Raw genomic sequence first — 16,565 nt, 5'->3', positions numbered from 1 at the left:
ACTCATGTTATTCCCTGCACGTATGATCCCATTCAATTAGAATTTTTATGTGAAAGGATAGTTTTTCAAAACCATTTCTTTCCATGTTAGATTTTTAAATAAAATAACTAAAAGTTTAAAGGAAAAATAAGCCTGTAGATGATTTCTAATTATGCAACACTTTAAAAATCATATGGGTTTATGAAAATCAAGAAAATGAGCATTATATATAGTACTCCAAGACATCTCTGATAAGGTAGTATTTGGGGATGCTTAGACCATATACTTACTGGACTACTTCAATCACCACCATCAACTAAATATTTACTATATGCCTGAAAACTGTGCCAAACTCTTAGGCAATATTATCTCATTTATTCTGTACAACAAACTTGAAAAGTAGATATTATCTCCATGTGACTGCTGATGAAACTGAAGCTCAGAGACATTAAGTATGATATCTGAAGCCACAAACCATATAAAGGAAAAAAAAGGGGGGGTCCCAGCTGCCTGTTGCTATCGAATATTCTTGATGTTTGTGTCTTCAGTCTATGATTTGCTCTTAAAGACCAATCCCTTTTCCCTTCCTTTACTTTTGAAGGCACACTAAAGATATGTTTGCTCAACAGCACATTAGTATGCAGCAAGTTATGGGAGTCCTGGCTTGGCCTTAAATTAAACAGCTGTCTCTATTTACATCATGCTTTCTATATGTCAGTTTCTTCATTTTCTGGAGAAGTTACCAACATCTGCCCTACTGTACTACAGGATTGCTTCACGACCAAATCAAAGCTCTGAAAAAACAAAGACACTTTATAAAGGTAAATCATTTTCTCATTGTTATTCGGCACAAGCAGTAATTTATAGGATATATTTTAAATTTATTGTGGCTTAGCTTCGATTTATCCTGACTTAAGAAAACCTAATAGTAGGTAGATAATACTAACAGGTAAGTGGGAGTCAATTCTCATGATTAATGTGTTTTACAGTAAGTTAATGTAGTTTGAGGAAAAAAATCATGTAAGGAACCATTAAGAAAAAAAATATGACTTAATATACCATTAATATTTCTTACCATTTTTTGTTGTGTCCCTTGGAGAAAATAAATAAAATATATAAAATAAAATAATGATCTTGGCTAAAAGTAAGAGGAGTTTTACAAAAAATAATACAAAATGTGATAAGTGTATGGAAATTGTTTCCAAAATTATGGGGGAGACAGAACTGAGGTGGCCTTGAAATCTGTTTTGTGTTATGTATGTGCACTTTTCTTTTTTTTGGAAGAAATAGAGAGCTAGGAGAAGCTATAAAATTCAGTAATGAGGCCAAAAACAGCCTTCATTCCTTCTTTCCCTTTTTAAATTTCTGATTCAGAGTGGAATGTTAGTTGCTTTACCTTGATTCTCATCATATCATGCCAAGGATAGGTAATCTACCCTTAAACCTGGCATGATGCAAACCACAAATACTTCAAACACTAAACTTCTCACTTCCTTTCTTCTAATGCACTATAGGATTTCTTACAAGTCCCCAAATACTTCTACTGTTGAGACTTAAAAGTCCTTTATTCTTATTTAGATTGGGTCTATTAGACAATATTTTGAAAATACTAATGTGCACTGGTGTCTACTATGACTCAGGCTTTGTGCTATATATTTGATATTCATTATTGGTGCACAGAACAATAATGCCATCCTTGTTTTACTGATGAGTTAATGGCAGCTCACAGAGGTTCACTGACCAGGGTTAATCTGAAATAGTATTTGAATTCAGGGGAGCCCAATTCATCCTAGACAGTCATAGACATAGGCAACTTAAATTACACGGATCAGAGTTATGAGCTCAAAGCTAGAAAATTTGGGAACCACACATTAGAAACATATGTGCGTTTCATATCACAATAACCACGTGATATCAGCATAACCTCATGGGAAGATTCAATCAAAGGACTGCCTACCATGACTGGAAAAATGATAGCAGCCACCGTTGACTTGAGGATCCAGAGCAGGGCCAGACATAACACCTGCAGGAAAGTGAACAGGTGGACACGGCGCAGGGGTACATGGCGCAGGTAGATAAAGTCAGGTTGATGCTTCAAGGGCATCAGAAGCAGCTTCAGACGATCCATGAACTGGAAAGGAAAGGGTAAGAGAGTCCAACTGCATTACTTCAAGGGCCAATTCATACAGTCATTTCTGCTATGCTTAAGTAACCAGTAGTGATTTATATTTAGGCAAGCAACATCCTTTGCAATGTCCTTTTGGAAGGACAAGGTACTTGTTAGAGAGTGCAGAAATTTAGTCTAGCATAGTCAGACCCTAGTATGAGTCTTCTCAATTTTGTTATTATTTGGAGGAATGTTATGCAGATACATGAGATAAAGTGCCACCAAAGAATAAAGTCACAGAGAAAATCATAAATTCTAGATGCTCATCTCCAAGTTTCCTATTTTCTACTAAGTCTCAGGAGAGAGGCTTTTGTGTCCATTTAAATAATGATATGCTAAAGGAAGACATCTGACTCATACACCTTACTCTGTTTCACTTGTCTTACCTGAAAGAAAAAGGAATAATACTATGCATCGCATATATATATTTCAAGGATATTTTAAAGATATAAAGAAAGTATACAACTTAAAAATGGGAATGTATTAATATTTCCATAAATTCAACATTACTTATCTATGGTATAGCTTGACTAGTATATCCAGCAATGCATTACCATTTCTTTCAAGAGAAAAGCCACACAAACATTACAGTAGGTTTCAAGACACAGACAACTAGATACTTGAATCTAAGGGAGGTTAGCACACAGATATTAAAATGATTGAGCATCTATGTGCCAGCTGCTGCACTTCAAAAAGGAACTGCTGAGTTGACACTGACAGCGATGGTGAACAGGATGGTATTTACGAAGCCATCACAGGGTCCCTTGCAATGGAAAAGGCTCATTAAATCATTGCTGAACTGAAATTATGTTGCATAAACTCAGAAATAATATCTTTTTTTTTCTGGAGAAAAAGAAGTGCAAAAGTAAACCACACTATCACAGACAATCTTCTCTGCAGTGATTTCCCTATTGAAAGGGTTTTCCTTCTTCCTTTAAAGCTATTTTCGACTGATAGAGCCCCTCTCATTTATGAAGATTGGGTTATGAAACTTTTTTGCTAAATCCACCTTGCCAAAAGGGTCTAAAAGAGACAGAATCAAGAGAAAGTAAGGAAAAGTGAAAGGCATTAGAGGCAACAGCACTGCAGAATTTAGCACTAGCTGTCCCTTTAGCCTGTTTCTTCCATCATCATGATGTGGTTGATTCTTTAATTAACATGTACTGAGCTCCAACCATCAGTAAAGTTTCTAGAACACACAGAATCTAATTGCAGTTCTAGATCATGTCATTAAGGGCAAACAAAAATAAGAACCATCAGCTCAAGGTCACAGTGGGTTCATATTTTTCTATTTAGGGAAATAAAGAATACTTACAATGACACATTAAAAATACAATATTTTTACAAATTTATAGTCTAAAAGTGGCATGAGCTCAAATAATCTCACATTTACATTCAACTTGCACAGTCTATGAGACCCACTTTGTATTCTGTAACAAATATCCCAGCGCTAAAGAAACTCTCACTCAATGGATCTAAACAGGGAAAAGTAAAGTAGCCTTTTCTCTTTGAGGGGGGCCTGGCCACTTGCCCAGCTCTATCTGACTTTAAAACCAAGTTAATATAAATTCAATAAATGAAAGCAAGGACTATTTTGAAGTTCAAATAAATTCTTATGATGTTCACAGAACATGCAGTCTTTTCCCATTAAAACATTACTGACTGCTAAATAAGGCTGCAATTAACAAGGTGCCAGAAAGCAGTAGCAGAACTTCCAGTTTCCTGGTGCCAATTAAATTAAACCTCAATTGAAAAACAAAGTCCCTAATAAATTTTTTCCTAATGATTTTTTTTTTTTTTTTTTTTTTTTTTTTTTTTTTTAAGGAGATCGGGGCTGGGGAGGTAGCTCATGGTAGAGTGTTTGCCAAGCATACCCAAGGATCTGGGTTCAACTCCTAGCACTGCAAAAAAAAAAAAAAAAAAGAAGAAGAAGAAGAAGAAGAAGAAGAAGAAGAAGAAGAAGGAGAAGGAGAAGGAGAATGAGAAGGAGAAGAAGAAGAAACAACATAACAAAAGAGGGTTTGGTTTTACCAAAGTTGTGACAACAGCAGTCCATAAACCACATTGACTTTAATCATTTATTAGGGCAAAACTTCTGATCACCGAGTTCAGCCATGTGAAATGCAGATGAATAAAGAATAGCTTGTTCTTGGTAGAGTCTACAAGTAGATCAACTCCACTGAAGGACACCCTGAAAAAGTTAGATGCCCTTAAAAGGAAGGGGGAAGGAAGAAAAGAGAAGAGAGAAAAAAGAAAGGAAAAGAAAGACTATATCTCACTTCCTAGTCAAATAACTTTTAGTAGTCTGCTTCAAAAATGGGTATTTATGATGATGTTTGTTAACACCAGCTAACTTTGTTGACTAAGTCAGAAACAAAAAGCAGGTGAAAGGTGGATAAAGTAGAAAATAAATATAATTTATTTAAATAATTTTTAAAACTCAACTATTCATGATTAATGCTTGTTTTTGAAGATCCAATACTAGCCCATTATTACTACAAGAATTGCACTACTTAACTCCGATTGCAACAGAACACTTACCTGCACACCATTAAGTGAGGCCACCCCCATGTACAGGAATACACCATACAGTACTGGCATAGGAATAAACTGAGAAGGAAAAAAATGGATAAAGGTTAAAAGCAACAATAACATAAACACTAGAGGGAATAATTTAAATAAAAAGGCTCAAAGACAGGATATTGTAACATAGTGACCTCTAATAAGTGTTCTTTCTTCCTCTGTTGATAAACTTCTACACTCTTTGTACTAGAAATAAATGAAGGATGATGAAGGGGACTTTCAACTTTCACTTAATGTGTGTGTGTTTTTAATGAGCATATGTGACCTTAATAATAATTTCTTTAATTAATGGTGGCAGGAAAGAGTTTGGTTTTTCCTTTGCCTTTAAAAGCAGTAGACTGTGCAACCCTGATGCTTGTAAGGACTATGAGGTAGAAACAGGGAGCAAGTGGCCTCACTCTGGAGACCAAGATCCTTCCATAACATCACACTCTGCTGATTTTTTCCTGTACAATTTTTGCTAAATGGTATCAACTTGGTGGGTAAATGCCTCTTTCAATAAAATAAACATCAAACAACTGTCCCTTTCTTCTCAGGAATATTAAGAGGATGAACTAATGAGAACATGGCTTAAAAGGAGTGTGGAGCATCTGGAAGCAATTAATTACATGCATGGATTAATACTCATCTTTTAAAATTCAATTAATACATCTTCATGCATTGTTCAGCAAAAAATCTTTTACATTAATACAAAGTGTTTTAATAATGAGAAATTCTAATGTGAAGTCTGTACATTTCACCTCTTCCTAGACCTGCGAAATGTGAACGCATCAAGCATGATTCTGATTCCGGGAAGGCTTTCCTCAGGACAACAAAAGGTTGTCAACATGAGATTCTGAAAAGAAGTTCAAGCAATTTCAGGATTTTTCAAAGCTAAAATATTAAAACCGAAAGTCAATTAAGGCCAGTCTTACCAAATGCATACAAAGGAAGCGACTGTAATCAGAAAAAATGGAATGACTGTTGAGTAATTTTTGAAGAACTACTGCATGTATTAAGTAAAGCATAATTTCATAATTCCTAGCAGCCTCTTTCCAGTAGCTGGGAACTGAATCCAGGGACCTGCAAACATTGCTCTCTCTTTCTTTCCAGTGGTGGGGATTGATCTCACAGTCTTTCACATTCTAGACAAGCACTTTACTAATGAGTCCCTCCCCACTCCAGCCCTAGCCTCCTTTCTTATGACTGCCTAGTGAAGTTCTGTCTCAAGAGATCCTTAAGCCACCATTAGAGAACTAGTGAATACTAAAACAGGTCATGACAATCTTTGTTACTGGTTAGTCGTAGAATGGTTGAATTTCTATGGAATAAATATTTATTTCTATAAAATAGCAAATGCTTCTTTTTAAAAGGATTGACAATTTTAACATAACTAATCTTGATCTTGAGCTCAGAAACGAAAACAAAAACAATGACCTGAAATGCTGAAGGGGGTGGGAAAGACGTGCTGATGAGGGGAAGCCAGGCTGCTGTCATACCCAGCAGTCTCCACAGAGAGGTGGACATAGCACGTTCAAGTCACCCAAGCTGGCACACAAGCCTCTATTCTTTTAGAATATGAGTGTTTCTATCCCTTACAATTCTGCATACACTTACCAAAAATAAATAAATAAAAAACAGAGACCACTTTATTGCTTTAACTCATTTTTAAAGAATCTTCCATTTTCCTTAGAATATGATGATTTTTCTATTATTTCACTTTTAATTTTGAGAGGAAGGGAAGAAAAACAAAAGGGGAAAAGGAAAAAATAGTTCATTAATGAAAAACTAGTTAGAATTCTTAGGGTTTTTTTAATCCTGGTAAATCATTTTTCTAGCATGAGTAAAAAGTGTCTCCAAGAGTCCATTCCTGGCCTAAACTTCACTCCTTACCTGAGCTTAGCTAAATATTTTCTCTACTGTGGTTCAACATCAAAAGGAAGGAAAATTGTGTCTTGGACCTTATGTCTGTTCCCTCTGAATTTGTAATCATAATTATAATTTATAATTATAGATATGATCAAATTTATCACAAAATAAAATCAGAAGGTATCATTAACACATAATGACATAGATGTGGGCAGGAATATAGGTTTAGAAATAAATATTTTTTTGAAATACACTTTTGTTGGGAAGGAAAGCTATGAAGTAGATTTTTGGTCAACTTCAATATAATACAAATGTCTTATGAAATTTGTCATATTTTTACAATATCTTAATAAAAATATGCCAGTATAGAACTCTTGATGGAACTTGACAGAATTATTGTGTTAGAAAATATTTTTTATTGAATTTGGTTCATGAGTTCACATAAGAAGGTCATTCTTGAAAAATTAATCATACTAGAATCCTTCATCACAAAAGGAGTAAAAGAAGAATAAGTTTTTAATGTGTGTGTGTTTTTAATGAGCATATATGATCTTAATAATAATTTCTTTAATTAATGGTGGTGGGAAAGAGTTTGCTTTTCCATTGCCTTTAAAAGCAGTAGACTATGCAACCCAGATGTTTGCAAGAACTACGTGGTAGAAACAGGGAGCAAGTGGTGGAACCCCACCTCTTAAGTTAAATCAGGATGACATACATAGTCATAGGTATACATTTTTACAAAGATAGACAGGAGGACATAAAATATAAAAACACAAGGTACAATAGGATTATAGGCAAATCAAGAATTTCCAAGTGACAAAATTATGCAAAGAAAATGATATATTAATCACACCCAGAGAGGTAATAGGAATAATTATAAAATAGTATTACATTCAATAAACATGAAGAATGAAAAATTAAGTGATTGATCCTATAACCAGATAGATTAGTAAACTGGAGATGAAGTCAAAGATTTAATATATTCAGATCATGTCATGTCAAATTTTCAATTTCTGGTAAATGTAGTTCTATACCTTTGATTTATTGATAGTGCTAGAACATTCTCAGAAAGAAAAATGTGAAAAGAGAAAGTTGACTAATAAGGGGAGACTGTAGTTTTCTAACACAGAATTCATGACAGGAGTGAGAGCAATGTAAGGGTCTGTGTGTGTGTGTAGAACCCAGAGTGAGACTCTGATAAAGAACATAGGTATAGAAGTCAGACGGACCTGGGTTTGATTTCTAGCTACTGTCTGTGTAACTCAGAAAAAAATTATTAACTTCTCTTATCCTCAGTATCCTCATCTAGAAAGTGGCTATGATAGAGATTACATAGCAGAAAAGATCTAGTCCAGGGCATGGTTCATAGTAGATACTCAATAAATGTGGTATTGATGTCATCATTAACATGATCTTGACTGACAAAGTCAATGAGCCTGAAATTGCTAAGCACAGCTCTCACTGGGATCTGAGAGATAGGGGTGACTGGGAGCTAAGTAATGGGCCAGAAGGATGACTGAAAGGTCATACCTGAAGCCCTGCTTTATTTAAACTTTACTACATTACCCTGTGAATTCTAACAACCATCTTTAAAACATGTTATTAAAATAATATCATCAATCCCCTAAGCCTTAAAAAACCTTAAGCTGCTAAAGAAGGTGCTGACTTGAACCCTGGTCCCTAATAATTGAAGAAGCTGGAATGAGGCCTGACGAGGAGTTTGTGGAAATGCTGTGTTTTTTCTCCACATAGGATTAGAAATTGGATCAAAGAAGCTGGGGAAGATCATCTCATGGAAAACGAGAGTGAACGAGTTCTGTGAGGACAAGTACCATGATTTATTTTAAAAGGTGACAAATCATGAGGGTTATGAGATTGGGCTTTGGTGTCAGAACTAAGTTCAAATCTTGATTCTATCATTAAAAACTTTGTGACCCAGTAGTTTATTCATAAATTTTCCAATCTGCAAAATAATTAGTAGTATCTTTTTTTTTTTGGTGTCACTGGAGGACTAAATTTTAAAAATCTATGCTGAGCCCTTAATTCAATGATAAACTCAATAAATAGTAACTACTGTGGTCCTCATCATCACCATCATCATCTCTGTTGCCCTGGTACAGAGCACAGTATGACATATTGTAGGGTCTGGACAAATATCTGCCAAGTACAAACTAAATGCTATCTTCCACACTTCAGAACACTAAACAAATCTTAAAGATAAATTTTGGCCACTCCTCATGTTAAAGATAAACTAATTCAAGCAAAAGCAACCGAAGTAGCAGTGAACTTCATTTGATCTTTATTTCTTGAAGCTTGCCAAAAAAAAAAAATGGGAAAAGTAAGCTCAAGGAACTGCCTTTCATCTTTTCGCTGCCCTTTAGTCTCCCCTCACTTCCCCATACAGAATACTAGCAGTTAAAAGGCAATATTTCCACTGCAGAAACACAGCGGAAATCATTCAACCAGCCTGGGAAGCCAGTTATTCTTGCTTCCCAGCAGTTCTGTACTGAATGCATGGTGAGATTCAGTACTTTGAGGCATGAATGACTGTAGCTGGCAATGGTCAAGGGGGTTTCTTCATGAACTTAAAGCTGGTGCACTATAATTCCTTACATTCTTCCACATAAAAGGCAGATTTCGGCACACAGATCAAAACAGAGGTCATAAACTTCATGTTCAAAGTAAGCTTGCATAAGCAGGCGGGGGGGGGCAACCACCTATACTGCTTAATGCATGAGAGAAAATTGCTAAGCTCATCAGAGACCATTAAACTTGTGAGGGAAATAAGGAGTTGGGCAGGGAAGGGGTTCAGCCACTTCCTTTTGAAAAGTGAAAGTCACACATTTCTCTTGTTCTCATTCATTTGATCTACCTTTCAAAGACAGACTATTAAGTAAAACTATTCTCTGAAGCTGTCACCTGCTTCTTTAAGAAACATGGTCACATGGAGGAAGAAAAAAGGTACCCTACTCAGAGGTAACCCCTAACACCACTTTTTGTGTGAATTCTGAGGTTAATTATTAATCGAGACTTTTCCTGAGTTCTAACTTAGGTTTTGGTTAAACTGTACCCTCAACAACTGCTTCTTCCTGTATTGACTTTTTAAATGATCTAACAAGAGACCTCTGATAAGTGCACATACCCACATACCTCCCCAAGCTTCAGTGCTAAGAAGAGCATGTGATCTGAAATTAGTTGGAAATTTTTTTCCAGAGACATGACTCCTGAAGTAGGGAACAGCCTGACTTGCTCAAGTAAGAAATCTCAGTTGCCAATGCTTGACTATTTTGTCCTTGTGGTTTCTGAAGGTTTTCCTATATTTGCTGTAAACTACCTTCTAAATATGTTATAAGCTATGTTGACAAAATGGTTTCACTTTCCACATTTTTGACAAAACCCTACACGACAAAAATGCTTACTGAACTCCTGTTTTCACTGATTCTTACAATGATCTTTTGAGTTAACCCAAAGTCACCAGATGAAAATAACACAACCATGGATACTAGTGGCAGAATGAGGGTGACCAAGGCATGGACTATTTAAGCAAGGCCAAAGGAAAAGCAAGCTCATGTTCACTGGTCCCTACATTTCTCACTTCTTTCTCTGCATTCTAATCTCTTCTTGTAGATACTAAGGGGCTTTGCATATCAGGGGCAAAAGGAATCGTTGTAAAGCACATTGTAAAGCAGCTTTAACTCCTCTACAGCCATATCTGGGTGCAGGGTGAGAAAATAGGAAGAGGCATTGTGAGTTCTGCAAATTTTCCTTAAAATAACAATTCACATAGTATCTATTCTCCAGGTCCCTTTAGAATCACATATGATTACTCAACAAACAGGACCTCCAGGATTAAAGCCAGTTTACTATAACACACATTTTTTAAAAGGGACTTTTAAAAATATCTGGCTTTCCTAATTAGGATTTTATACATATATAAATCATATAGAAATAAAAAGATAAAATGGGAGATTGGGTGGTGATGAGTAAATCTAGACTGATGGAAAATGTTTCTATTTCCTTCATTGGTGACAAGGCACAAGCACTGGGTCTTATAAGCCCACTTTCTATAAGCCTGGAGAAATGCATTCAAAGGAGAGCCTCCCACAACCTAGGGTCCTAATGACCCACAATGAACTCTTAAGATGATCTCTCCAGATGAGGTCTCACTGCCTGGGAGGCAGAGCTGCCATTAGGTATTTCCACCAGTAGGTCTGCTGGTGTCTACAGGGGGACACAGGAACAGAATGCATTCTGTCTTGCAGAGGACTCGATGCTGTGAACCTGACCACACCTTCAAGCCTACTTTGTATTGTACCTTGCTTTGCATCAGAAAAAGTAACAACAGATTTCCCTCTCTTTACAAAGAAGCTAAGTCCTTAGTCTTTTAAGGTCCTCTGTACATAACCAGAAATAATTTCTCTAAGTTTATTTTTAATCTTAGCTCCCCATGTGTTACCTGAGAAACAGGCATCTAGTCAGAAATTGATTCAATCAGACAACTGACATTGTGGAAACCAAGGACATAAGATGGATAATTAAATATTTAACAGTTTACGACGTATTTTGTATCCAATATATGCATTAGTCTAAACTCCCCAAAGGCAAAGGTAGTCTTATAAGTTTAGGTATTAGAATTCTACTTTCTTAAAATTCATCTGGTTGGTTACGGACATAAAATTTGCTAATCTGAGAGAAATGAGGCTCTTTTTTTCTCTATCTGTATACTTGTATATTGTTTGAATTCCTTAGAAGAATGTTCTATCCGTTATTTGTACAATTGAGAACTTTTTTAAAACCTTAAAATTTAAAGTTGCTAAAAATTTTTAAATTTCAGGAAAAAAATTTGAAACATATTGTTAATAGATATTGTTACTAAAGATACTGTTGTTTATACTTAATAGATCTATGGCTGATTATAATGTTCTGTACTGTGGTATAAAGCATAAGATATAAATCATCATTAATTGGCATTGTTTCTATAATAGGAAAAAAATAAAAAGCTGTGTCATAAAAGAAAATTGGAAGATTTACAGGCAGGAATTTATTAACCTTCTTCTTTGGTCCTACTTCTGCTACTTCTGCTCTGAAGTAGGCTTTCATATATCAGTTTAAATTTATCTATGTAGGCAGATATCCATCCCCTCAATCAAATGTATGTGTGGACTCCTAACTTGATCTACCAACTAATTTTTCTTCTTTGAAAGTTCATTTCCACAGTTTTCTAATTACAAATCAGTAAGTTTACCTTCATTTCCCTTGGAGGACCTAAATTAGGCCTTCTGATTCAAAGAAAATAGAAACACAGCAATAATTAAGAATGGGAGAAAAAACTGAAAATGACCATTCTGAACCACTCACAGCATCATATCCAGAAGTCTAATGGAGAGAGAAGAAAGGCTTTAGGTACAAGTAAATGGGGGTTATGTAGGTACAAGTAAATAGGGGTTATGAAAGAAAGAATAGACAGGAAGACAAGGAAAAATTGAGTATGTGTATGGATCAGTCAGGTTGAACTGTGTGAAACTGCCATTCTGATAGGTTAGAAAGTTTCAATATTGGGCATTTTATATAGTTCAACTGAATAACTGAAAAATACTGGTTAACTGAAAATCAAGATATGCTTTTTTTTTTTTTTGGCTACCTGATCTCTGCTTCAGTGTTTTATAAAACTAATATGAACCTTGCAAATATTTTACTCTTCACATGTCCAATTATCTGTCAGTGTTCTGAGAAAGAGTAAGAAGTATTTCACATATTTACCTTCAAGATGGGAGCCATAAAGACTGATAGACCAGTCAGAATAAACACAAGGGTTCCAGTGACTCTTTGTTCCCTGAAACCAAATCAAAAGATTATCAATCTACTTCTCATTTTCATAAACATGCTCTTGTCTTTGCATCTTCAAAAAAGACAAAACATTGACCAAACTCATGTTCAGCAAAATAGCAAAGATGTTGACATCATATAATTACCTAAAGGATATCATATGAGCTCAATACATCTATAAGAAATCTCTTAAGACTATTACAAAATGTGATTTGAATTCACAAAGAAAGAAATGATTCTGCTAAAGCTTTTTGCTCCTTTTAGAATCAAGAAAGAAAAATCACTTTCTCCTGGTCCATCAATTACTGGCCTCTTTGAAGCCCTTATTTTTTAAACAACTTGTCCTCTTGTGTAATTACACCTTCTTTCATAGGAGACAGATATTACATTGTCCCACATTCTAATTAACAAACAGCTCAGGGAAATTTCATGAGTGCAATAAATCACACCAGTCTAATTTCTAAATCTGCAACAACAAAAGTACTTTTTAACCAATATGATTCTCATCCAACACTCCCCTCCCCCACTCCATCCCCAAGAAAGAATCACCCACTGTTGAGGCGTGGGAAATGATGGCTCTGTGGTGTGAGCTATCCACTCAGGCACTTATGAGCATAGTTTGCTGCAAAAAGCATCCAACAGAGTATAAAGGTCTTCTACTACCACTCTTCATGGCTACCTGAATTGAACAGCTGGAAGTCAAAGTTTCTCAGTGCTTTTGGGGACAGAAAATGAGTTGGAAAATAAAAATTCCTTTCCTTTACTGAATTTTAAAAATCATAAGTAGACACAAGCATTTGGGGGCCTTTACACACAACTGAGATTCAGTGAGTACTGCAGCACCTAAATCACCTGCATGTTGATAAAAATGAATGACTTGTTTGTGTTTTTATGCTTTTTTGTTAATCAAAGGAAATTTATATATCATAAGAAATTAACTAAAAAAAAACATTGAAAACTCCCTTTCTGATGAAAAGTTAATCCTTGCTAGAACAAAAATAAAATTATAAATAAATTAATCATCATCAGTTCTGTCTCCTCCAAATCTGCCCATTTCCTTTTGATTGACACACAGACGTGTGCACAGCGTCTTTTGTTGAGCCACTCTCCTCTGATTTAACACACCTCACTCCTAGAAACTTTGGTTGTTCTCCAGGTGCAGACGTCTCTGTCTCCATCTTCAAACTGTCGATGTGAGCAATGGAGATGACAGTAGCGGCCACATACCAAGGAAGAGCCATGAAGGAGCACACCACCATGAGAATGGCCACCCAGAAGAGATCCAGGTGATACCCAGCTCCTTTCTGTAGAAAGAGATAACAAAACCACATGGAAAAACATTTGTATTCGCTATCTATTTGCATTACCAGATAGGAATTAAGATTACAAAAAGAAACTGATTCATTTTACTTGAGGAGAGTATCAACTTGAAGGGCAGCTCATTAAGGGAAGAAACTTTATCTTTCTTATAAAGGCAGTTCTCCTAGCAACTAAAACTGGCCACCTGCTACAGCTGCCATAGCAGTCATCTCCTCTATTATAGCTTTGAATAATTGTTTAACTTAAAGATTTAAGTCACAGCTTCACTTAGTATTTGCTTAGATTTATGGCTGACCATCGTGTTCTGTACTGTGGTATAAAGCATAAGATATAAATTATCACTAATTGGCATGGTTTCTATAATAGGAAAAAAGAGTAAAAAGCTATGTCAAAAAAGAAAATCAGAATTTCATATTCAGAAAATGGAGATATTGTGCCTACTTTGAAGAGTTAATAGTACTGTTCTATGAAGTACCAGCAGCAAAGCACTTTGTAGATACTTAAATGTAGGTAGCTGTTACACAGTAGGAGCTCAATAAATGGAGTTAGTAGCAGGACTGGTATTGGTTGTTGCTGTTCACAAAAGCATGACAGGTGCCTTAAAAATAGGCATTTGGGGCCAACATATTCATTCACCATCATTAGCAATTAGGGAAATGCAAATCAAAACTACTCTGAGATTTCATCTTAATCCAGTCAAAATGGCAGTAATTAAGAATACAAATAATAATGAATACTGGACAGAATGTAGAGAAAAGGGAACACTTTGACATTGCTGATGGGACATAAATTAGTACAATTAATATGGAAATCAGAATGGAGGCTTCTTAAAAGACTAGGCATGGAACCACCATATGACCTAGCTATACCACTTCTTGGTATTTATCCTAAAGAATTCTTACTACAGTGAGACACATTTACTCATGTTTACTTCAACACATTCAAAACAGCCCAATTATGGAACCAGCCTAGGTGTCTGCCAATGGATGAATGAACAAATAAAATGTGATACATATACATAATGGAGTTTTATTCAGCCATAAAGAAAAATGAAATTATGGCATTTGCAGGAAAATGGGTGGAACTAGAGACTGTCATGTTAAGCAAAATAAGTCAAACTCAGAAGTTTAAAGGCTCTATGTTTTCTCTCATAAATGGAGGCTAGAGAAGAAAAAGGAAAACAAAGGTGAAGGTGGATCTCTTAAAAATCAAAGGGAGGCCAGCTGAGGAAAGGAAACAAAGAGTGTGAGGTAGGAAGAGGGGAGGGAGAAAATTCTGAGGAGTGATATTGGCCAAATTATATTGTTATATTGTGTGCATATATGAATATGTTACAACAAATCTCATCAATCTGTACAACTATAATACACCAATAAAAAATAAATATAGGGGGAAAAAACAAGCATTTTGCCTTCTCTCCCCATAGTGTTTATCAGTACGCTGTTCATCTACACAATATTGAGCATATGTAGACTAAAGATCCAAAACAACCTGAGATGGTACATGGAGGACCATTGCTTACCTCTCATGATATATAAAAATAATTGCTTAACAACCTATTACTCGACATCATTAACCTAATTAATACCCTCTTAACAGAATAGGCTGGTTTGAAACATCACTCAATGGTCACAATAACATTTACTGACTGGAAGAGCAGACAATGTAACAAAAGGTCTAGCTCTTTTACTCCCTAAATCAATATTGTTAAATGTGTTCACAATGTTATTGTATGGTTATATTTCTCTGCTCTATTTATGAAGAAATCAGATGCTTAATACCCCTATGGAGCCTGAGAAAATAGAGCAGTCCATTTTCACAGCATGGAGGCAACAGAACCGAGAGGCAGAGGGGGACGGAGAGAGGAGAGGCTGGCTTTCAAAAATGAGAATGTGATTTACACCAGGATCCTGGTGACTGTTATCATTCAGATCCCGTTACAGTTTGACAGAACACCATTCTCCTTTCACTGAAATGCCAAGATTTCACCTCTGGCTTGCACACATGGATCTAATCATATTCCCAGAGAACTCATAGCAGGAAAGAGGAGCTGACACAAGAAAGAAAGGCACATGGTCATCTAGTGCAGGTTTGGATGAGAACAAAAAACAGGTTAAGATGTATCTATAAAAGCAGTTCATTTCAGTTCTGTGGATGGCATTTATCTATCTTTATCTATTAAACTGGGTCAGGGAGGGGTAAAGGAGGCACATGTGATTCAGATGAACTGGAACAAACTTATTCCATGATGACGAATGAGATGAACATCATGATATATCTGGGATCTCAGTCATTCATTCTTTCAACAAATACTGACTGCCAACTTAGACCCAGGCCTATTTGTGAGCTGTTGGTAACACATCTGTGAATAAAACAGACAAAATTCCCTGGCTTCATGGCCCTTCTATTCTACAATAGGAGACTATAAACAACCCAAATAAATAATCTATATAGTATCTTAAAATGTACTAAGTAGAGTTATAAGAGCTTGGACTTGTACACTGAGTATGATTGGACTGTCTTCAGTGGAGGAGTGACATGATTTGCTAGTGTTCTAAACATTCTGGCTGCAAATTGAGCAGAGTCAGGACAGAAAGACTAGATAGGAGGCGATTGCCATAACCCATGCAAGAGATTGTGATGTTTAGAACCAAACTTATGGCAGTGAAGATGGCTAGATTTCAGCTGTGCTTGGAGGTGGAGCCCTAGGATTTGCTCCCTTTTGCCTGCACATCTGTCATATAGCAACAGTCAATATATACCAATATCTATAGCTTCCTCTCTCACCTCTCTCCTGCCTGAATCCTACACCACCACCACTTTCAACCTCATACAATTCCTC

The 16,565-nt window shown here is 35.9% G+C and overlaps 1 protein-coding gene across 3 annotated transcripts in view; it reads right to left on the bottom strand.

The window, feature by feature from the left end:
• Slc4a4 (solute carrier family 4 member 4) overlaps positions 1 to 16,565 on the bottom strand; it is a 327,804-nt gene that overhangs the window by 11,211 nt on the left and 300,028 nt on the right. For all 3 annotated transcript variants that reach the window (XM_076865382.2, XM_076865383.2, XM_076865381.2), the window contains exons 19-22: positions 13,529 to 13,707; positions 12,338 to 12,410; positions 4,688 to 4,756; positions 1,937 to 2,110 (exon numbers count right to left, since the gene is read on the bottom strand). In XM_076865382.2, the coding sequence (XP_076721497.1) occupies positions 1,937 to 2,110; positions 4,688 to 4,756; positions 12,338 to 12,410; positions 13,529 to 13,707 (495 nt within the window). The remainder of the gene's footprint in view (positions 1 to 1,936; positions 2,111 to 4,687; positions 4,757 to 12,337; positions 12,411 to 13,528; positions 13,708 to 16,565) is intronic.

The sequence above is a fragment of the Callospermophilus lateralis genome, chromosome 8 (genome assembly GCF_048772815.1).
Source record: "Callospermophilus lateralis isolate mCalLat2 chromosome 8, mCalLat2.hap1, whole genome shotgun sequence".
NCBI lineage: Eukaryota > Metazoa > Chordata > Mammalia > Rodentia > Sciuridae > Callospermophilus > Callospermophilus lateralis.
Note: the sequence above shows the minus strand (reverse complement) of the source record. Positions and strands in the feature narration are given on the sequence as shown.